This window comes from Balaenoptera physalus (genome assembly GCF_965194825.1).
Source record: "Balaenoptera physalus genome assembly, chromosome: X".
NCBI lineage: Eukaryota > Metazoa > Chordata > Mammalia > Artiodactyla > Balaenopteridae > Balaenoptera > Balaenoptera physalus.
Genome location: NC_138903.1, coordinates 13,347,298 through 13,370,257, shown reverse-complemented (window position 1 = coordinate 13,370,257; position 22,960 = coordinate 13,347,298). Strand labels below are relative to the sequence as shown.

General features: G+C 44.9%; 1 protein-coding gene across 6 annotated transcripts in view; it reads left to right on the top strand.

Annotated features, from left to right (window-relative positions):
* PIR (pirin) overlaps positions 1 to 22,960 on the top strand; it is a 111,088-nt gene that overhangs the window by 46,709 nt on the left and 41,419 nt on the right. For all 6 annotated transcript variants that reach the window (XR_014258920.1, XR_014258921.1, XM_082447259.1 and 3 more), the window contains exons 4-5: positions 2,613 to 2,696; positions 4,608 to 4,814. Coding sequence is in view for 4 of the 6 variants with exons in the window: in XM_082447259.1 (XP_082303385.1) it covers positions 2,613 to 2,696; positions 4,608 to 4,814 (291 nt within the window). In the remaining 2 variants the exon portion in view is untranslated. The remainder of the gene's footprint in view (positions 1 to 2,612; positions 2,697 to 4,607; positions 4,815 to 22,960) is intronic.

Here is a 22,960-nt window from a genome sequence, read left to right as displayed (position 1 = left end):
TTCTGCTTTATAACAAAGTGAATCAGTTATACATATACATATGTTCCCATATCTCTTCCCTGTTGCATCTCCCTCCCTCCCACCCTCCCCATCCCACCCCTCCAGGTGGTCACAAAGCGCCGAGTTGATCTCCCTGCGCTATGCGGCTGCCCCCCACCAGCTATCTATTTTACATTTGGTAGTGTATATATGTCTATGACACTCTCTCACCCTGTCACATCTCACCCCTCCCCCTCCCCATATCCCCAAGTCCACCCTCTAGTAGGTCTGTGTCTTTATTCCCATCCTGCCACTAGGTTCTTCATGGCCTTTTTTTTTTTCCTTAGATTCCATATATATGTGTTAGCATACTGTATTTGTTTTTCTCCTTCTGACCTACTCCACTCTGTATGATAGACTCCAACTCCATCCACCTCATTACAAATACCTCCATTTCATTTCTTTTTATGGCTGAGTAATATTCCGCTGTATATATGTGCCACATCCTCCTTATCCATTCATCCGATGGTGGACACTTAGGTTGCTTCCATGTCCCGGCTATTGCAAATAGAGCTGCAATGAACATTTTGGTACATGACTCTTTTTGAATTATGGTTTTCTCAGGGTATATGCCCAGTAGTGGGATCGCTGGGTCGTATGGTAGTTCCATTTGTAGTTTTTTAAGGAACCTCCATACTGTTCTCCATAGTGGCTGCATCAATTTACATTCCCACCAACAGTGCAAGAGTGTTCCCTTTCCTCCACACCCTCTCCAGCATTTATTGTTTCTAGATTTTTTGATATGGCCATTCTGACCTGTGTGAGATGATATCTCATTGTAGTTTTGATTTGCCTTTCTCTAATGATTAATGATGTTGAGCATTCTTTCATGTGTCTGTTGGCAATCTGTATCTCTTCTTTGGAGAAATGTCTATTTAGGTCTTCTGCCCATTTTTGGATTGGGTTGTTTGTTTTTTTGTTACTGAGCTGCATGAGCTGCCTGTAAATCCCGGAGATTAATCCCTTGTCAGTTGCCTCATTTGCAAATATTTTCTCCCATTCTGATGGTTGTCTTTTGGTTTTGTTTATGGTTTCCTTTGCTGTGCAAAAGCTTTTAAGTTTCATTAGGTCCCATTTGTCCATTTGTGTTTTTATTTCCATTTCTCTAGGAGCTGGGTCAAAAAGAATCTTGCTGTGATTTACATCATAGAGTGTTCTGCCTATGTTTTCCTCTAAGAGTTTGATAGTGTCCGGCCTTACACTTAGGTCTTTAATCCATTTTGAGTTTATTTTTGTGTATGGTGTCAGGGAGTGTTCTAATTTCATACTTTTACATGTACCTGTCCAATTTCCCCATCACCACTTATTGAAGAGGCTGTCTTTTCTCCACTGTATATGCTTGCCTCCTTTATCAGATAAGGTGACCATATGTGCGTGGGTTTATCTCTGGGCTTTCTATCCTGTTCCATTGATCTATATTTCTGTTTTTGTGCCAGTACCAAACTGTCTTGATTACTGTAGCTTTGTAATATAGTCTGAAGTCAGGGAGCCTGATTCCTCCAGCTCCATTTTTCGTTCTCAAGATTGCTTTGGCTATTCGGGGTCTTCTGTGTTTCCATACAAATTGTGAAATTTTTTGTTCTAGTTCTGTGAAAAATGCCAGTGGTAGTTTGATAGGGATTGCATTGAATCTGTAGATTGCTTTGGGTAGTAGAGTCATTTTCACAATGTTGATTCTTCCAATCCAGGAACATGGTATATCTCTCCATCTATTTGTATCATCTTTAATTTCTTTCATCAGTGTCTTATAATTTTCTGCATACAGGTCTTTTGTCTCCTTAGGTAGGTTTATTCCTAGATATTTTATTCTTTTTGTTGCAATGGTAAACGGGAGTGTTTTCTTAATTTTACTTTCAGATTTTTCGTCATTAGTGTATAGAAATGCAAGAGATTTCGTGCAGCTGAATTTTTTATTTTGTTTAATTATTTTAAACGTAGCCACTTGTGGCTAGTGGCTACCGTGACGGACAACACAGAATTTCAACACGGACAATGCTTTTAGATTTAGTACGGAGTTGCCTCTGGAAAAGTTGACTTTAATTTCTATGGATTCATTTGACATATCTCGCCAGCATTTACTGAGCACCTCATGGGTGTGTGTGCCTGGTGTTGGAAAGACACGTCCTTTGGATTTCTCCCATCAGCCTGTAGAGGAAGGTGTGGAGGCCTGAGATCTGTCGTTCCACACACCTGGGTGAACGTGGCCTTGGTAACAAGGCTCCTGCTGTTTCAACAGGAGCTGCCTCTCTCACCCTGGGCTCTGGGACCCACCGTGGCAGGGCCTCGGCCCGGCGGGCTGAGGGTATGAGTGGCGGCCCCTCTCACCCAGCTGGGAGCTCTGCTTGCTCAGGGCTGCATCTGCCTGGAGGAAGGGGCTCCCACTTGAAATTCTCTCAAAGATGTTGCCCGGGCTAGCGTGGCCCTGTCACTGAGGTTCATCCCCTCAGCTCGCTCAACCATCTTAGTTGCTCCTGACACTTTGGTCAGCACATTTTCAGTGGAAAAAGTGAACAACTCTTCACAGTCCTCCAACACCTACTTTTTCTTCTGTTTTTTTTTTTTTTTTCCCGAAGGTATCTTACCTCCTGGAAGGGGGCAGCATGGCCCATGAAGACTTCTGTGGACACACTGGTCAGTTGAACCCAGGAGACCTGCAGGTATGGCCCAGATGAGGAATGGCTGATGGTTTCATAGTCTTTGGGTGTGGCTGCTCCGTCCCACCCACTTCTGGTAGCTTCCCGCATCCCCTGCTCTGCCTGTTACATCTTGGACTTGTCCCTTTCTATGGCTTCTTGCACTCCACCTGGAAACCTGCACGGGTCCCTTGTATTCTTCTCTCATGCTTCCCTGGGCCCTCACAATCAGTTTTTAGCTCCCACGTAGGGCTTTTCCTGATGTTTCTGAAAAGAGTAATCACAAGTCACTGTCTCGGCTTCCTTCTCTTCCGTCCCATCCTCCACTCACTGAAATCAGGGTTGGCCTCTCAGCACTGCCCCCCAAACCTTTCCTGAAGCTGTTCAGGTCACGGTCACTCATGATGTCCCAGTTGCTGCCACATTCACTGCGCCAGTTTCCGTCCTCATCTTTCTAGATCTCTCCGCTGCCTTTGAGACAATTTTCTATTTATCTTCCAGTCCATTTGCAGGGGTAGGTGTTGTCACTTAAAGAGCATGACCCAAACCCGGCCACCATCCTAGTCCTGTCTGAGACGTGTTACAGTTAAAATCCCCAGGAAGTGCTTGGGTCATCTTTGCCAGTTTTTATAAGTGTGGACTCTATACAGGTACTTTCTGGGATCATTTACATATTTTGGGGGATGACATCTGCAAATATTTGAATCGTGGTGTTTCAGTGAACAGGAGATTGAGAGGCAGAAAAGCAAAAGGGCAAAGAGTCGTGGCCAAAAGTCAACAGTAACCTGTCCCCGGAGCAGAATGTAAAGTGTAGCTTTGACTGCTTGTGACCCCGGAAGTGGATTCTTCCACCCTCCATGCATCAATTCTAATGTGCCTCGGCATGGTTCCCAGTGGGATTGAGCCCCAGGTGCCCACAGGTGTAACCTGCTCGTTAACCCCCCTTTGTGGCTTTCTCCCTTGCCTGGCTCACCCTTCCTACTCTTCCCTACTTGTGCTTTCTGTACCACTTTCCAGATATACTCCCTGCACTCGAGCCCTTGTCTCAGGATCTTCTGTGGGAGAACCCAAGCTGAGACGGGCAAGAAACCTACCTATCGTGTTCTATCCCTTTATCCCCAGATCCCAAGGTTGGCATCTGGGGCTGGCCCCTCATGTGCTCTTAGTAAAGAAATAAATGAACGCTTGAAAAGTCTGCACAACAGCGGAGGCAGTAACTTCCTCCAAGCGGTGAGGGCTCCGTTCCTACTGTTGAAGTCAGCCGCCTATGGTGTGGTGGGTCCCGTGGGCCTCCACGGGTACCTGTAGGCCCACCTCGTGTCCTCCAGCTGCTGCGAATACCGGCTGTTGATGGCTCTCAGCTGCATCCCGCCCTGGGCACTGCCCTCTGCCCCGGTAACTGCCCCTCCCAAGGTTGTGCTCGCTACTGCACGGTGGCCCACAGTCAAGGGTTTGCTGATGTGGGGATAGGAAAGCCTCAATTTGGGACAATTCTGAAGTTTCATCCGACTCCAGAGCTCCCTGTTGGCTCGGCTAAGGCCTCCGTTGTATAATAACTGCATTGGTGATTGGCTTCTCCCCCTGCCCAATCCTGCTTTCTTCACTTGTTAAGATGCGTCTCCCGAGAGCACTTCTCAGTTTACTCTCTGCCCACAACTCCCCATCTAGGGGCGCAATCTAAGACTCAGGGATGCCAAAGAGGGGGTTCTTCCGTTTGTGTGAATTCCAGAGCTGATGATTTGATCGCACACGTGGAAGCATGGGACATGTTTGGAAAACTGGAAAGGCCTCCAGCAGTTGTCTCTGTCGTTTTGTTATTCCTCGGAAAGCAGCACTTGTAAGGTGCCTGACTTAATTACCAGGTGGTAATCATCCCACCTGTGGACTCATTAGAGGGCGGGTCACACTTCCTTCTTTTCGGTCTGGTGTTTGCAGTGGATGACCGCGGGCCGGGGCATCGTGCACGCCGAGATGCCTTGCTCAGAGGAGCCAGTCCACGGCCTACAACTGTGGGTTAATTTGAGGAGCCCACAGAAGATGGTGGAGCCTCGGTACCAGGAACTGAAAAGCAACGAAATCCCTAAACCCAGTAAGGAGGGCGTGACCGTTGCTGTCATTTCTGGAGAAGCCCTGGGAGTCAAGGTAAGCTGCGCTGTGGTGTGTTTGTGAAAGCTGAGGTATGCAGCAGCACGAGGCTGGCCCCCTCTGGGTCGACAACTCTCACCGGGTTTGTCACGGTTCAAGTCCCATGGGATGGACTTGCTTCAAAGGTGTCAGAATAAATGCAACCTAAGGGAACCCAGAATTTTTTTTGCCACGTGCAAACCTTTAGAGTTAGGAAAATTACAGGAAAGCAAGCTCATGTAAAGAATTTGGTAAAAAAGCAGTTTTCAAGATTCATCTTAATATGTGTGCAGATTGAGCCTATTTCCTTTTGTTTATAGTGCAGTTTTAGAGTGCCTCGTTTAAGAAACAAAAACCAAAACTGACTCCACTCCCCGAAGACTGATTTAAATTATTTACGCTCAACTTAGTAAGGACAGCACACTACTACATCATAGAAAGGTTTTTAAAAAAATTAACTTGAACGTGTATTTAATCCATACACGCCACGCCCTGTACATTCTTCTTAACTGAGACTTTATGATATTTCGGTTCCAGGTCCCACCTTTTAATCAAATAAGATCAATTTTGGCTAAACTTTGTGAACAGATTTTGGTAGGAAAAGGGTATGGCCAGTACTGTGTTAATTGCACACCAGAACTGCTTGCCTGGAGCCCAGGTTCCTGGTAGTGAGCTCGGTAGTGTGGTGTCTTAGGCGGGGTTTCCCAGTGGCAGACCCAGAGAAGGGCACTCCTGTGCGAGTGCTTTTAAAGGAAGTGTCCCGAGAGGCGCAGGAAAAGGAAGTGTCCCTAGGGGCACAGGAAAAGGAACCCAGACAGGGAAGGGAAGGTAGCCAAGCAAGGGTGTCATCTCAGGCAAAGTCCAAAAGAGGACAGGGACTCGGGAGGATCAGTCTGCCTCTGAGTTGTCCCGACCCACCCCAGGCAAGGGAGCTGGGCTTTCGTACTCCCATACCCCAAGCCATTACTTATGGCCATTGAGTTTGGGGTGGATGGCAAGGAAATGGTTAAAAGGGATGGGAAGGGGGGATCTGGGAGGGCCCCCCCACCTCCAGTTCCACACGTGCTACCTGTTGTTGAATGGTATCAATATATTGGGAACCATTTTGCCATTCTCTTCGTGCAAACAGCACTTAAAACTATTTTAAATACTAATTTATGTAAATTTAAATTTTGTTTATATGCACCCACAGGGATGATGGCCAGGCAGTGGGATGCATTTCATGGTTAAGAGGTTGGTCATGATTACTGGTTAGGACTTAACTGGTTTTTGTATTTCCTGCACCGTAACCCGCAGCTCTTTTCCTGTACTGTGCCTAGGAGTGTGTGTTATTCTGCTTTGCTTCCAGTGCAAACAGAAACGATGGAAGAAAAAAATATCAAAATTCACTCCCTAATAAGCATATATAGCTGACTGCTATCTACGCCCTGGCAGGCCTCCATGTTACTTTGCAGTTGGAAACGTCACCCTTCATTGTGTTTCTGTGACCCATTCGTGTTTTGCCAAGCATTGGGCAGTGCGCTTTTCAACTGTGCGTCGAGTTTCCTTCTCTTCAGCTTCACAGGGGAGAATACAGGTCCTGTGAGGTCTTTCAGGTATAAGGCAGAGGACCTCACCTTGTGTATAGAGTCAGGCAGGGAGGGTCTAAGGAGAGCTGAATTGGTGCAGAGGAGAGGCGGCTCACTGTGTTGCCCATGGCGTTTTTCATTCTGTGTTTTCAGGACTCTAGGGCTCTAGGGAGGGGCCTTCTTGGGATACTGAGGCAGATGGTAAAGGTCAAGAGATTTCCTTCTCTCCACTTCAACCAAAGCCCAAGGCTTTACCCAGTCACATGTATTGGTATTGTCTTTAAGATTTCACTTACAAAAAGAGTTGCGTTATCTGCAGCTAAAAAGAGAAATTAGACCACTGATTTAATGCATAATCAAAGCCAGCAATATCATGAATCCTTAACATTTACAACTGCTTCTCATTTATAGAAAATACAGTGCAGTTTTAATGTCAGAGCTGGTACCAATTACAGGCAGAAGGACATTTTAAAGCACTTCCAAGCAGCAGACCACGTGCTCTTGCAATCCCAACTAAGAATTAGAAACCAGACGTAATAATGTTTTAACTTAGTGAAATAACGTCTTAGTAGCTGCCAGCCTCTCTTTCTCTTTTTGTCAACTAAAACCTCTGAAGTGAATTACATTCTCCTAAATAAGTGATCAGTCTTTATTTTTTAATTAATTAATTAATTATATTTACTTTTGGCTGCATTGGGTCTTCGCTGCTGCACGCGGGCTTTTCTCTAGTTGTGGCGAGCGGGGGCTACTCTTCGTTGTGGTGCACGGGCTTCTCATTGCGGTGGCTTCTCTTGTTGCGGAGCTCGGGCTCTAGGCGGGCAGGCTTCAGTAGTTGTGGCATGCGGGCTCAGAAGTTGTGGTTCACAGGCTCTAGAGCGCAGGCTCAGTAGTCGTGGTGCGCGGGCTTAGTTGCTCCGCGGCATGTGGGATCTTCCCGGACCAGGGCTCGAACCCGTGTCTCCTGTACTGGCAGGCGGATTCTTAACCACTGTGCCACCAGGGAAGCCCGATCTGTCTTTATTATGAGAGCATTTGAATAAGGGACTCTTGGAAGCCTGGGCAGCATTAATTTGGACTCTGAGAGGCCATGTGGTGCTGTGGTTACCAGTGTGGACTCTGGAGACAGCTGGCCTAGATTAGAATCCCCACCGTGAACTAGCTGTGTGGCTTCGGGCAGACCATTGAACCTCTCTGTGCTTCGTTGTCCTCATGTGTAAAATACGGTTGCTGTGAGGATTAAGTGACTTTTTTTTACACTTTAAGTTGTCAAAACAGCATCAGACGTGTTGTAAGCACCACACGAATGGTAGCTGTTATTATTATTATTTTGATTACTTTGTGTTAACTTGGGCAGGAGCTGGGCTGAGATTTATGTTTGTGGTCTATGCTAAAGGGACTTGCTGGGATTTGGGAAAGGTAATTAACCTGCTCTGAAGAAAGGACAGCAGTGTGAGTCATCGTACACACGGGGGGCTCTTGACCATTTCTTTCTGGGTCTCATAAGAAACGTAGTTTTGCACATCTGAAGCCTTAATATCTGCTCACACAGGAATGACTGGATTGTAAAAAGTCTAAATCTACCATAAAAACGAACTGAGGATTGTATTGCATCAGGAAGATAGTTTCAAGTTAAATCACGAGGTGAGGCTGAGAATATACCTTTCAAGAGATTGATGTGTTTATAACCAATAGTCACCAACAGCTCCCCTCCCAGCGCCTTAAATAGCTAGAAAATGGAATTAGTGACCATTCCAGCGCTTCTCCAGTTTTAATATTCACATGGATTACTTGGGGCGCTTGTTAAAATGCAGATTCTGATCCAGCAGGTCTGGGTGAGGCCTGAGGGTCTCCATTTCTGTCCGGCTGCCAGGTGATGATGTTGCTGTGGTCTGGGGACCGCGGTTTGTAATCTGTGTGATGTTCCTGGGATTCGAGACATGGGAGTTTACTTATCAGGAGGGCCAGTTTGATTAGGTACCTATAGGAGATGTTAAGGTCCAATTCTGTGGCTTTTGGCAAATCTTCAACCTTTCTGCAGTGAGGGGGGTTTTGTGCAGAACGCTATAAGCTTTTGCAAGCAGCACGACTGAACTTTGATGTTCCCAAAGGTAGATGTGTCCCTGTTTCCCAGGTTATATGTGTCTGGGCATTTCTTTAGCCCTTGGGAAGCCACAGCCAATTGTGAGCAAGATTCCGCCAGGACAACACAGTCTAAAGTGAAGGCTGAAAGGGGGAAAATATAAAAATGGGATACTTTGAATAGTTTCTGTCACTTCTGGAAGGTCAAAAATCACATGTTTATTTCATGAGAGTATGAAATTCTCCAAACCCCATTCCACCCTTATCAGGCAGCCAATCAGGAATATTTATTGCCAGTTCTCTCTGCAACATGATTCTTTTCCCAACAAACGCCTCTTCTTGCCTCCTGCTGTTTTAAATTACATTATGTCAGAAGCAAACCTTAAGGAGGCCTCAGCCCCACCGGGGTCAGAAAAAGGCTATCTTGAGCCAGACTGCTGAGTTCAAGGCCAGCTCCACCACTGACTGCCTTTAGAGAACTCATGTAAGCTTGCTGGGCCTCAGTTTTCTCATCTGTAAAATGGAGATAATTATAATGACCCAGAGGGTCATTGGGAGGATTAACTTGGTTAGTATGGGTAAAGAACTTAGAACAATCCCTGGCGTCGAGTAAGCCCTCTATAAGTGGTTGCTACCTTTACTTTTTTTTTAAAATTATTTTATTTATTTTATTTTTGGCTGCATTGGGTCTTTGTTGCTGCGCGCGGGCTTTCTCTAGTTTTGGTAAGCAGGGGCTACTCTTCGTTGCGGTGCGCGGGCTTCTCATTGCGGTGGCTTCTCTTGTTGCGGAGCACAGGCTCTAGGCACACCGGCTTCAGTAGTTGTAGCACGTGGGCTCAGTAGTTGTGGTACGTGGGCTCAGTAGTTGTGGCCTCAGGCTCTAGCGCACAGGCTCAGTAGTTGTGGCGCACGGGCTTAGTTGCTTCGTGGCATGTGGGATCTTCCCAGACCAGGGCTCGAACCCGTGTCCCCTGCATTGGCAGGCGGATTCTTAACCACTGTGCCACCAGGGAAGTCCTACTTTTACTTCTTTGCAGAAGCTTTGTGCAGTGTTCATGTGTCCCACAGTCATAACAAGAAGAAGCTTCCTTCTGATGAGCAGACTGTATATTCATGTATTGGATAACCAAAATTTTAAAAATTTCACTTTCCAAAAGAGTTTGCCAAGCATCTCATGTAATTTGCTCAGATCTTGTTTACCACTGTGCCCCCAGCACCTGAAACAGTGGCTGATACATACAAGGCAATCAGTAAATATTTGCTGGGTGGATAAGTGAAATCGTTAAAATGTAAATGAATGCTGGAATAAGAGAAAGTAGGGTGAAGTAATAAGATCGACAATATAGGGATTAAGAATGACTGCAATAAGCTTAATACAAGCTAACTAAAAAGTTGAGAGAACAGTGAAATTAGCTAATTTCCATTTTCAAATGAAATAAACTATTCAAGGGATTCGGAAGCAGGGAAATAAAAACCAGATTGATTTTTTTTCTTTAAATATGAATACTAAGCTGTTTTGCAAGACCCAGATTGTTCCTTGCAGGTTTCTTAAATTCAAGCAGTGACACCAATCACTGAGCAGAGGTTTGGAGGTTCGTGGTTCCCTTTGGGGGTCCACAGACAGGTGTCTCCTTGTCTTTGGTAGCATCTTTCCTGTGGGTTTCAGGGCGTGGCTTGATCTGTAGTAGCGGACATATTGGCTTTCAATGCGTCCCTGTGGGCCGTCCCCCTTCTTGGCCCTGATTTAGCTCCAGCAGGCATTGGGAGACCTCGTGTGCCTTGCGCCAAAACCCAACGTGCCCACTAATCAGCCTGTGTTGGTTGTGGGCTAGCATGTGATTTGTAGCCAAGCCTGTGATTGTCACCTCCGATTCGGAGAGCTGGGGGTGTCTCCAGGCTGTGGCAGGCCGTTGGTACCCACACATGCCTTTTCCTACACCAGAACTAGAGAAACAGCTGCCTGTACCACATTTCCCAGCTTTTGTTTTCATCCGGGAAACTCCAAGGGCAGGATGTCATTTGAAACACTTTATCATCAATATAGAATTTTGTCAGTATCCCCCTACCTTAATTTGATTAAAAAATATGTAGTTTATGTGGCTTTCGAGGAAATGCTCTTATAGCATGTCCAAATGGCAGTGGGTTTTTGGCAGTAACACTGGACAGTGAACTTAGAACATATTTACATTGTACCCATTTTGCTCTTTCAGGGGCAATTTGAATTTTTTAAAATTGGATCTGGCAATGTGAACTGGACCTTGCCGACTTTACACTTGGCCCCAGATTCTCAGCTCCCCCGCTCCCCCTGCCATTTCCCTGGCCTTTCTGAGCTGGCTTCTGTTCACTTGGGGATGTGGGGAAAGCTGGCCCCCTCCCACAGGAGGCCTCTCTTTCCTTCCCAAGCCCAGAAGACCAACTTCTCAAGGTAGCATTTAAAAAACAATAAATCTTGAAAGCAGGTAGCACAGGCACTTGTTTTTCCTTTGAAGTATTCCAGCAGGTTCATGAGTCTAGCTCGAAAAAGAATAATGGCTAGTCTCCCAGTGGCAGAGGTTTCGAGTGGAGCCGTGGGTTTCTGACAAAGGGAGCTCGGGTAACAGGCTTCAGCTAGCCCCGAGAGCAAGCAGGGGGAAAACAGCACCTGGTCAGAAAGGAATCCTCTCTTCCAAAGGCCTCTCTGTTAATTGTTTTTATTTATAAATCAGAGCGCTCTGTGATAGATTTAAAAACTGGATATTTAAAAAAACATTCCCTTCGGGATGGAGGGGGATAAGGATGGACCTGGGACTTCTCTCACTATGTCTTCTTATTTTTAATTTTGAAAGATGTAAATGTTTACATATTTAAAACCAGAAAAGGAAAAGAACCCCCAAACCTTAAAATGAAAACCGAACGGAAACAAATGAAGAACCTAAAAATCTGTGTAAAGATCTCAGCAACATAACCACACAGAGAAAATATTCATTTTAAGGGCTTTTAAACATAGTTCTCTGACTGTACAGTTTGAGTGGGATATATTCTAAAGGCAAAAACATAAAATTTTAAACTTCATTTTGTGTTTGTATTGTTAATGTTGGCATTACAATTTTAAAACAGTTTTGTACATATTATGAAATAAAACAAATGAGTAAGTTTGTTAACATTTTTAGGAATCAAGATTTTTCAGTGTAAGAAAAATAGGTACAAATATAAAAGAGCTTAGAAAAATACTGTAGTATTCAATGTTATATTAAATACTAAACATTTTTTTAATGGATGGCCATTGTCTCTAAGAGGCAGTTTCTGGAAACCTAATATAATTTGATCATTTTAGGAATTCAAGATTTTTAATGATGCAATTTTATCTTTCTTTCTGACAACAGTGTCATTTTCCACTGGGTTTTATTTCCATTGATTTTTCTTTTATGGTCCATGTTTAATTAAATGCTATGAGGAATGCTTTAAAAAAGTCCCTCCTAAGAAATTCACAATCACCCAAACGAATTCAGGCTGAATTTCCCTTTTCAGATTTTAAATAAATGTATTTTAATGGGTGGGTGTGGGGAGAGAGGAAAGGAAATATCACACAAGGCAGAGAGCCTGCTGGTCTCCCTCTGACACAGGGCAAGAAGGAAACAGAGCAGTTGGAGGAAAAGTTATTGTCAAGTGCGAAGTCCTGTAGAAATGTGGAGCCGAGGAATTCACCATCTGCATCTCCTTGCTAGTCATCACCAAGGTCCAACCCAGTCCCCTCTCTTTAGTGAAGCCTTCTCAGCTGCCCTAGATCCACAAAGCCATCCTGTCTTCACCATCCATGAGATCTTTGGACTGACAATTATCATTTGATTCACGCGTCCAATTTCTCTATGAGCTCTTTTCATTCAGTCATTAGATACTTGCTGTGGGTACAGTGTGCAGAGCCCTAGAGATACGATGTGAATAAAATACAGCCTCTGTCCTCAAATAAGGTCACAGTCTAGCCGGGGGCGGGCGGGGGCGGGGAGAAACGGGCCAACATTAGAAGTATGTGATACAAAAAACGCTAAAACAGCAGTTGTGTAAAACTTCCGTGGTGGTCCGGAAGATGGAGAAGTAATTTTCCTTGTGTGGATGGAGGTAGGAAAGGAAACAAAGAAGAGAGATGGGGACAGGGGTCATGTGTTGTAATGGCTTATACAAAAGGCTTGGGTAGTAGGGGTGCACTGGTTCTTTGGGGATCATGATGGGGGGCTGCGTAGGCAAGCAGAAGCAACCAGATGCTAGTGGGGCTGTGACAGCGTAAAAGGAGATGATGCAGAGTACTGGGGAGGAGGGAGACCCAAGGCCAAGTTTGTCTACTCCTGGATTTTACCTAAGGCTGACCTTGGTTGTATATAAATTCCTGCATCCCTCTCTCTCCCAGGGTTTTTCAGTAGCATAGTTTGAGGGTAAGGTTAGGTGGGGTGCTGTGTGCAGCCCTGTCTCATCTCGAATTTCACAAAGCAGTTCATTCTATAGGACCCGCCCCATCACAGGCTGGGTAGCCCGAGCGAATGATCAGCCTCGTTGCACAGACAAGTGCAAATCTTGGTTCTGATTGAGTGTGAGACCAGGCACAGTTAGGTCTGTTAGTCTTGTTCACTAAATAGGAAGACACCAAAGAGCTTGTCCTTGTCCTGAGTTGGGAGCCGTAGTTGGCACTTCATTTGCAGTTAGGAATGTTCAAATAAACAGTGGTCAGGATCTGCTCACATCAGCTCTACAGAAGGCTGTTCTTGCCCAGGGCAGCCTGCTCACCCCAGAAATACCATTCTTGGTGCGCACGAAGGGTGCCAGATGTTCTTATTCCTTCAAGATGTCCCTGCCGACCTAATCACCTAGGAAGAACATTCCAGTGGGGTCGACGAGCCCTCTTCTGCCAGTAAATGAAGATTGGATAAGTGCACTTTTAAACCAGAAGTTACATCCCGACTCATTCATACATCGTTGGCCATTACTAATCAGGGTTACAAATTAGCAGCGGATTTGGACTAAGAGCATAATGAAAGCTATAAAAAGCAAGGTATCACCTTCAGTAAAGGTGAGCGGACACTTTACATATCATTATAATCACTTCTGTGACTGTCAAGGCTTGTCCTTTTAGGATATAAGAAGTCTTTCCCCAGGAACACATAACAGATTTTTTCTAACCACAGTGAGAAAACACAGGACAGTTTCAGAGAGCTTCAGAGGCTCTTGCCTATTGCATTAAAAACTGAGCTCCTGTGGATATAAATGAAGTGGATATTGGTATTTTAAAAACTGGTACTGGCATATAAAGAACTACACTGTTGAGAGCTACGAACACCATACTTTATTTTGCCCGAAGCACAAATCTTTGGGATCATGTGGCTTTTGAACAGTTTGACCAAACTCACACTAAAATATGATGAGTAAATTTGGTGTCAGGTAGAATTCTGATTACTTGAAGCTTCATTAAGAATTCTCCTGTGGTCAGGTATAGGTACTCCAAGAGAGATAAGAATTAAAAATTTTCAACTCTAATGGGCTCTAAGTCATGGATCGGATGACTGTAAAGGGGGAGCATGTTGTGACCTTCCGACCTCAGGAAGCCCTTTTCACCATCCATTGCCGGCCACAGGCTGCTGAGTGTACCCTTAGTAAGACGAGATGAGGGCATTGTCAGAGCCAGCCGTTCCTGGAAGGACTCCCACACTGGCCATTGGGGAACTGGGAGGATTTTCCAGGAAGGTATTTATGCCACTGTAGTTCAGTTGAGCTCAGCAGATGTGTACTGAGGGATACCTATGTGCAAGACTCTGTGAAGATGTAAGGGAAAAAGAGGAAAAACGTCAGAGAGCTGGAAGTGCACCATCAGAGGAACAGACACATGCACTGGTAACACGAGTATACTCTGCTGAGTCACTGGGCTAGTAAACATGGCGGGGTTAGGGGAGGGCAGAACACGTGGAGGCTCAGCCCAGTCCGGAAGCGTCAGGAGAAGCAGGCCCGAATCTAGGAGCAAACTGACCTGGCGAAGAAGGATGGAAAGAGTCTAGACAGTGTGATGGAGACAGCATGAGTGAAAGCGATTCTGTTCGTAGGTGTCAGAGTGTCCAGTGGAATAACTCAGTACTTTTAGGAGGCCTTCAAAACGTATGTCCATTGTTTTAAGCATGAAAATTGTTAATCATCTTTACCATGTAAAACTTTGGTGGTAATTTGGTATTTTCTCTCTCTCTCTTTTTTTTTTTTTAACTTGTCAATTTCATTCTCTTGTGTCTTTAAAAAAATCATGACTATACTGATGATGTTTCTCCTGGTGTCATTGCTCTTCTGCCTCCTCTGCCTTTTCTCTCCCTCTCTGCATGACTCAAACCAAAACTGTGCAAAATTCCAAAGGTACAGCTCTCACGTCACTGTCTGAAGGGGTCACCCATGTGGAGACTAGAGTGGTTCCATTTGGAACGCAACATGGGTTGATTAAGCGCCAGGTTCATTGACGAATAAAATAATGATAACTTGCCTCTCTTTCATGAAACCTGAAGCCCCTCATGAAGCCCCCCTTGCTCTCTTTGCTTTCATGTAGATGATCATTTTTAACATTATGGAAGGAAACCATGATGGCCCCAAATTTTCTTTTCCTGGTCCAACTATAAATAGCAATTGGAGAAATCTAAATGCTTCCTTTTAAAGGCAACCATTTTGAAAGTCAGAACAGGGCCCTTCTTTCCCAGCACCTTCAGACACCTGCCTGGGTCAGTTTTCCTCACCTTTCTAGGCTCTAGGAACAATGCTGGCATCCCCTTCCCCTTCTGCTGTTCTCTGATTGCAACAAGCCATCCACCAGAGAGAGGGAGAGCTGGGCTGTGAAAAGGAAGAAGAAAAATAGCCCAACACCTTTTCTACTCCATCTTGGTTCCTTTAGCATTGATTTTTGTTGCTTTCCACCCGTTCTCCACCAGAGTGTTTTCTTGTAGACCGCCCCTCCTCCCCAACCCCATCGCCCCATCACCACCACCAGTTAGAGTTTCTGCCAGTTGAGTCCTCCTGGCCGGATTCTTATCCCTAGCAGCTTCCATGCCTGGCTGCGGCTGCTCCGCTTGTCAGCAGTCAGTACCCATCCACGTCTTTGTCTGCCTTGGGGACTTTGAGTGTCTCTGAGTAACTACCGAGGCTTGGCTGGTGGATTTTCCCAGCATCAGATACTGATTTAAGGCCATCTGTTACTGATCAGTCCAAAAGAAGTTTTGAGTGAGAGTTCCTGGTGACTGTGATTAAATGTTTTCATAGGTTTTAACCGACAGAGTCCATCAGCCATACAAAAGCAGCAGGGGACTTAGAATTGGATAGAAGTCAGATGTAGGGAGTTGAGGTGCAGGAGAAGACCAGAAGATATAATCCTTCTTCCCCTCCCAAGCTCAGAATGAAATGAGAGGTAGACTCAGAGAAGTTGGCCAGGTTGGGATCCAAATATCATCTTTATTACCAGTAAAATCTGGATAAGCGAGCATGGCTTGTGTCTTGAGACCTTTGGGTCTTCTTAATACTTCCCCCGCTTCGTTAAACGTGTCTAGGCAGAGCTGGACAGTCGTAGGCATCCTTTTCAGAGGAAGGTTTATTACCTCGTGGCAGAAGAAGCGATAGAGGAAGAAGGAAAAAGCCCAGAAGGGTGTGAGCTGAGCATGTTCAGTTCCTCAAATTACCCTCACCAACAGGATCCCATCCTTCCTTCTCCCCTCCACCCCCAGGGATGAGTAAGGAAGGCAAAGAGCAGCTGGCGTTGCTGCCTCCTGGGGGGACATTAGGGAGGGGTCTGGAGGCTCCCACTGTATTCTTTTAACCTACTGGATTTGATACTTAGCAGTGACTGCCCCCCTCAGGGAAGGAGAGGAGAAATTTATCGGCTTGGACCTCCTCCCACCAAAACTTGACTTCTGCTCTCTAGGATAAATTTGACTAACCAGAAAGTTCTGAAATGGTTACAGAGAGTATTTTCATTAAATTAACACTAAGGAACATTCATATTCTAGGCTGCACATGGACTCCCTATCCTACTTCCCTGTCAGAAATATATCCAGCCAGTTTGAGAGGTGTGTGAGAAGCCCAAGTGATAGCGTAAGAAATATCTAAATGTCAAAATATCCCAAATTTGAACAGTTCAGATCTCTAAGAGATTGATCTCTAACAGATCAAATCTCTATGCTCTCCATCATCAAATCTCTAAGAAGAAAGTAAGGTTCTGATCTAAAACTCGTTGCCTTTATAAACCAAGTCAAAAGAAATTATAATTAAAAATTTTATTCTAAATATTCTAAATAAAATTCCAAAGTGTCCTCACCCAATTTAAATTCTGCTTTGCTTGGGTAGAATATGGATTTTCTTTTTCTCTATAAGCGCAGTAGCCTGGGTTGCCTCCCCTGGACTGGATGTGGCTCCATCAGGACTGCCAAACTGGAATTCATTCTACCCCAGTTCTCATTTGTCTCACTTAAAAAATATCCCCAAAGATAATAGGACACACATTTATTGCAATACCAGCCCTGGTTCCATGAGATTTTGTTGTACAAGCAAATCTCCGAGCCCTAGAGCAGTTACATCTGCAGAAAATCGATGTACGCGGTGAGGCCAGAACATTAACATAGTTGGGAGAACAAAGCATGTATCCATAGTCCTCCATCCTTTGAGGTGAGACATTTGTGCCTTCTTGAAATTTAGTTGCTTGTATTGGTGGCAACTCCAGACACCAGGTCTTTAGAATATCTTCCACCCAAGTGTTGAAGGCTAAGAAGAATATGAAGAGGTATTCTTCTGACCAATACACAGAGAAGCGTGAATTCTAATAAACTACCACTTGATACGTTTTAAGTTGACAAAAATCAGGAAGTTGGGTATTATCAAGTGCTGGGAAGGATAGGAGGAAATAGAAACTTCCTGCGTGGCAGGTGAGCGTAACTGTATTCCTTGTGGAGCGCAAGCCGGCATTACTTGGTGAAGCTAGCGCTGCATATAGGGTGTGCCCCAGCCATTCCACTCATAGATACTTACTCCAGCAAAGCTTCACCAAGTAGACATATGATGGTGGTCATCCCAGCATCATGGGTGGTAGAAAGGAGTCAGAGATGATGTAGGTGGCGACCACTTAGGGAAAAGATAAGTATAATATGGTGGTTACGTATTATGGAATATGGTACAGCTGCTAGAAGGAATGGATTATGTTTACTTACAGCTGTTTTATTAATCTTAGGAAATAATGTGAAATAAATAAGAACAAGAAAGCAGTTTTGCACACAATACCACTTTATTTTTTAAGGCCACCTGTCTTTCTAAATAAACATACAGAGGGTAGGTTGGAAGAATGTTCATTATGTATGCTTGACTGAGAGCCAATGGGGGAATGGGATTGAGGCAGAGGATGGTGGAGAAAAAATGCAAAATGAGGGGCTTTCATGGGTGTCTGTGACCACGTGCCATAGACCGTGGTGTATGATCACTTCATTCCCATGTACCCACGGCAGGGGTGTGTGTGTGTGTGTGTGTGAGAGAGAGAGAGAGAGAGAGAGAGAGAGAGAGAGAGAGAGTGAGATTGATTGATTTGTGTCCAGCAGCAGCTTTTAACTTTTTTAGTGTAGGTGATCTCCTGTGTGGGTGATTTAAGGGATTCTAGGATGCCCTCACCCATGCCAAAAAAATTTCGGTTACATTATCTAAACTGTACCATTAGAAAGTCAATCCTTTGACAGTACTATAGATGGAAAAGAGCATGGACTGTGGAGTCCAGCAGACCCGGGTCCACATTTCAGCTCTGTTGTTTAATACCTCTGTGGCCTTAGGAAAATTTATTTTTGCGCCTTTATTTCCTCATCTGCTGAATAGGGAGAATAACGCATAGTGCATGATATATAATGTGCCTAGCAACAAAGTAGAATTCATAAATATTTGTTCCCTTTCCCTTATCTGTCTCCCTTTCTGCTCCCACATTCCCTTTTTATCATTAGACTTTACTGACAGCAAGTCTCTAGAATTTCTTGGGATGAGAAATGAAAATGGCTGACATCTTTTGTAGGCTTACAAGGTACTAAATTCTAAGTCAGAGCTGTCCAATGAAAATATAATGGAGGGGCTTCCCTGGTGGCGCAGTGGTTGAGAATCTACCTGCCAATGCAGGGGACACGGGTTCGAGCCCTGGTCTGGGAGGATCCCACATGCTGCGGAGCAGCTGGGCCCGTGAGCCACAACTACTGAGCCTGCGCATCTGGAGCCTGTGCTCCGCAACAAGAGAGTCTGCGACAGTGAGAGGCCCGTGCACCGCGATGAAGAGTGGCCCCCACTTGCCACAACTAGAGAGAGCCCTCGTGCAGAAACGAAGACCCAACACAGCCATAAAAAAAAATAATAATAATTAATTAATTAATTTAAAAAAAAAAGAAAATATAATGGAAGCCGTATGTCATTTAAAATTTTCAGTAGACACACTCAAAAAGTAAAAACAAACAGCTGAAATTAATTTTAATAATATACTTTAGCCAATTATCCAAAATATTATCATTTCAATATATAATCAATATAAAATTATAGTGAGGTTTTTAATATTTTTTTGTACCAAGTCTTTAAAATCCAGTCTTTTTTTTTTTTTTTTTTTTTTTACACTCAGCACATCTCAATTCACACTCGCCACATTTCCTGTACTCCGTAGCTACATATAGGTAGTGGCAACTGTATTGGACAGTGAAGTTCTGAGTGGTTTACCTGTATCAGTTCTTTTACTCGTGATTTCACTTGGGTTCTCTGGAAAACAGAGCCTAAGGCAGGTCTCACGTGCGCCCCAGGGCAGTGAGAGTGAGGGAGAGGGGAAGCAAGACAGATGTTTGGTGGCACAGGAGGCCTGTTCAGAAAACTGTGGCTCAGGACTTCCTAACGAGGGAAGAAAGAGGAAGAAAGTCTGCCTGTGGACGCGAATTCCCTGCCCTTCTGGGCTGTGTCACCAGCCCCCTGCGGCAGCCTCTGAGGAGGCCACACACCACATGTGGCGGCTCGGATCTTCACTCCTGTCTGGGCGTGGAGGTCCGTCAGGCCAGGCTCTGGAGCTACTGTAGCTCCCACCACTTTGGGGGGGTGACGGAAGCCATTCAGAACTTGACAGTCAGCCAGGAGGGGCCGAGGCCTCAGAAGCCAGGGAAGCTGAGAGACTCTGAGGAGGCACATAAAACGTGTCCAGTCAAATTCTCACGACAGCCTGATGAGGGAGAGAACTGAGGCATCGCGAGATGAGCAACTTGCCCGGGGTTATGCATCTAGTGAGTGACAGAGCTGGCCTTCTAACTGGATGTCTGGCCCCTGACTCTGTGCTCTTAACCACAAGCCTACACAGGTCCTTACCAGTTCAGCACAACCCAATAGAAATGAGATTTTCTGCTGAGAGCGGGTTTCTTTCCCATGGAAACTTTAAAGACAGAGAGGGCCTAAGAGGAGAGATGGACGTTGAAGAGGGAATTCTTGACCCATCAGTCATTTTGCTAAGGAGCTGACCCCTTCCTCCTTGCCCAGGAATTCATGAACAATCCCCTGCCCTGGATGGGGGATAAGTACCAACCCTTCCCTAGGTCTCCAGCCCTTCAGCAGACTTGTCAACTCTTCAGTTTCTCAGAATTGTTGCTGAGTAGCAGGGAACTTACACTCTTCTTATTTCTGGGTAGAAGGCAGGCCCATATTTGATACTTTTGGAGCCTATTTGTATACTTCAGTCAGATGGCCTGGTGTAGTAAGTTTGGGGTCCTGAGGGTTGATAAAGGAAGAGACAGGTTCCTGAGAAGCAGTAACACGCAGTCTCTGTTTGGGTGGTGCTTGGACGGGGTGGCATGAGAAGGGAGTCCAGTATGGTCAGAGACCTTCCAGAGACAGTGGCACAAGGCCACCACCCAGAAGGGGACTAGGATGAGGGAGCTCCCTGGGGAGTCAGAGGAATTGGAGAGGGGGCTTACGTGTTTAGGTGATGTCACTCAGCAACAGGGTGGAGACTCTCTGGGTCAGAGAGCTCCAAAAGGCAACTGCAGTGTGGGGTCTTTTGTAGCTGTAGGGTTCGTCCTTATTTGCGGCACATGTTGGGGGCAGTTCCACAGGGTATGTAAAGTAGGTAGGCTCTAAGTGGCTAAAAATGTGTTTCTTTGGAGTATATTTAAAGTGATTGGATGTGAGAGAATTTGAGTTGGGCTCCAGCGGGCTTTGAGCTAAAGGTCCTAGCTTGCTGTGAAGAAGTAAACAAGATGGGTGCCATTTTTACTTCATACACAGGGGCCACCTCAGGCCCACTTATATAACAGCTGGACAGGAAGCTTTCCATTCATTCACCTCTTCCGTTGCTGTTATGAGCTTTTAAGATGTGAGTGAAGTTCTTAGGGAAGCAAGAATCTGGAATTCCTGATAGTATGAGATGCTCTTCCAGCCAGGCAAGACCTACTCTCCCTTTTTCTTCTGGCATGATTTGAATCAGAATGTCAGGCAGCAGTAGACATGAGAGAGCAGCTCTCCACCTCCGCCACGTTGTAGATGAGAACGCGGCAACTCAGCTGGGCCAAAGGTCACACATCTCGTTGTGGAAAGAACCCAGACCGAAACTCAGGTCTCCTGAGTTTTGTCCCATTTGATGTGCACAGTAGCCCTGCCTTATCACACCATTCAGCCCTTGTACATAAACTTGCCGAGTATGTTTGTCTCCAGTTTGGGAATGCCTTAGCTCATTTTCATGGAAGAAAGCTTCAGAATGAACCTCCATCTCTTTCTACACCAAAAGGGTACCTTCAGCCACTTGTCTTCAGATGCCTCGACTATGTCAGAACATCCTGCAAACAATCACATAGGAGAAGCCTTGTGCCATAATAGATTCCCCCTTAGACGTGAAATTGAAGGTTCATGTCTACACGATCGTCTGTCCCCAGAGCCCTGTGAAATCATGTCTTTGCCAAATAGTCTCCCATGTCGATGCACTTTCTTACAAGAACTCTTAAAACCCCTTAGTAAATACCAAGTGTAACTTATAGAGATTAAAAGTGTTATAAAGCCCTGTAAGGAATATTCTAGCATCTGTTAATAGATTTACTGACTCAGCCTTGAAAAACATTACCCATGGATGGGAGATAAACGATAAGAAGGCTCCCAGTTGGCATATTTGGGGGTCATTTGTGAGTTCATTGTACTGTTGCCTTTGTAGGATTATGGATGGATTATTCATATAAGGGATGGGCATTTGTTCTTTCTCTGGTTTTAATTTTCCAAAAAAAATTTGAACATCTGTAACCCAATTTCAGGCAAGGATGCTGACTCAAAGGGTGAAGAAATCAAAGTCTTACTTTCACAGTTAACATGTCTCTGATTAAATTTCAGGCCCATGAGTCCTGTCAGCATCTTTATTCCCTTCCCCCTTAGCTCTTCTCTCCTCACTACCTGTCCCCCAAATACAAGGTGAGAAGAGAGGGACTCAAGTGTTACTATTGATTAAAATGCTTCTTGAAAGAGGATACTCTCAAGACTAGACTGTAGAATAATTTGGCTATGTCCACAATTCCTGGTCAGCTGGACAGCTTGATGGTCAAGATTTTCCGCAATCCTTTATGGCTGATAGAAGTTAAAAATGTGGTCTGGCCCTCTCTAGCTCTCACCCTATACAGAGTCATTGGCATTTTGCCCAAGAGTTTCTTGTCTTCTCTTTGCGTAGCACTTCATGTGTATGTCAAAATGTGATTACAGGGTTTTAATCCTTCCTGTAATACCTTTGGCACTGAGGATGGAAACTAATCTCTCCCACTCCTTATCAGAATTCTTTAAAATAATCAAGAATTCAGAAATCAGAGTGCTTTGGATTGGAGACAGAAGACATTTACCCTTTGGTTGAAGAGCATCAGCCTATTGTCAACAACAAGAGTTGGAAGTTGGCTTTAAATAACGTGGTAAATCTACTTTTCATTTCCTCAAATCGTAAGACCTCCCGAAGAAAGGGGAAGGTATGGTTCTTCACACTGGGACCATGGATCTGGCAGTGAGTTTCTTGAGTGTGTACAGAGGTGTAAGTGGTGGAGAGAATGGGTCTGTGAGAGCAGGAAAGTGGTGGCAGGAAGATGAGATTGGGAAGCCCCGTGGGCCATGGCCTGGGTGATGCCCAGAACTCCTATGGAGTAGATCGTCCTCTCTTAGTTGAGTCTCCTGAGCTCGTCAGTGAAGTTTTTTCCACTGAGCCTCTTTTTTGTGATTGGCAGAAAGAGAACCTACCCGAAATAGACCCAAGTATAGGTGCGAACTTAGCGATACAGAAGACGGTCATCAGCTGGGGAAAAGAGAAGAAGAAGTCAACTGGGACAATTGGTTAAACATTCATAAAAAGAAACCAGTTTTGCTCATGATCCCATCCCTCATAGGAAAATAAATTTGACGTAGATCAAAGAATTAAATGTTAAAAAATTTGAACTAGAAAAAGACAGGCAAACATTTAACATGATCTTTGCTTGGGAAAGACTTTCGAAGTTTAAAAGCATTGGAAGGAAAAGCTGGATAGATCTAATCCATGTC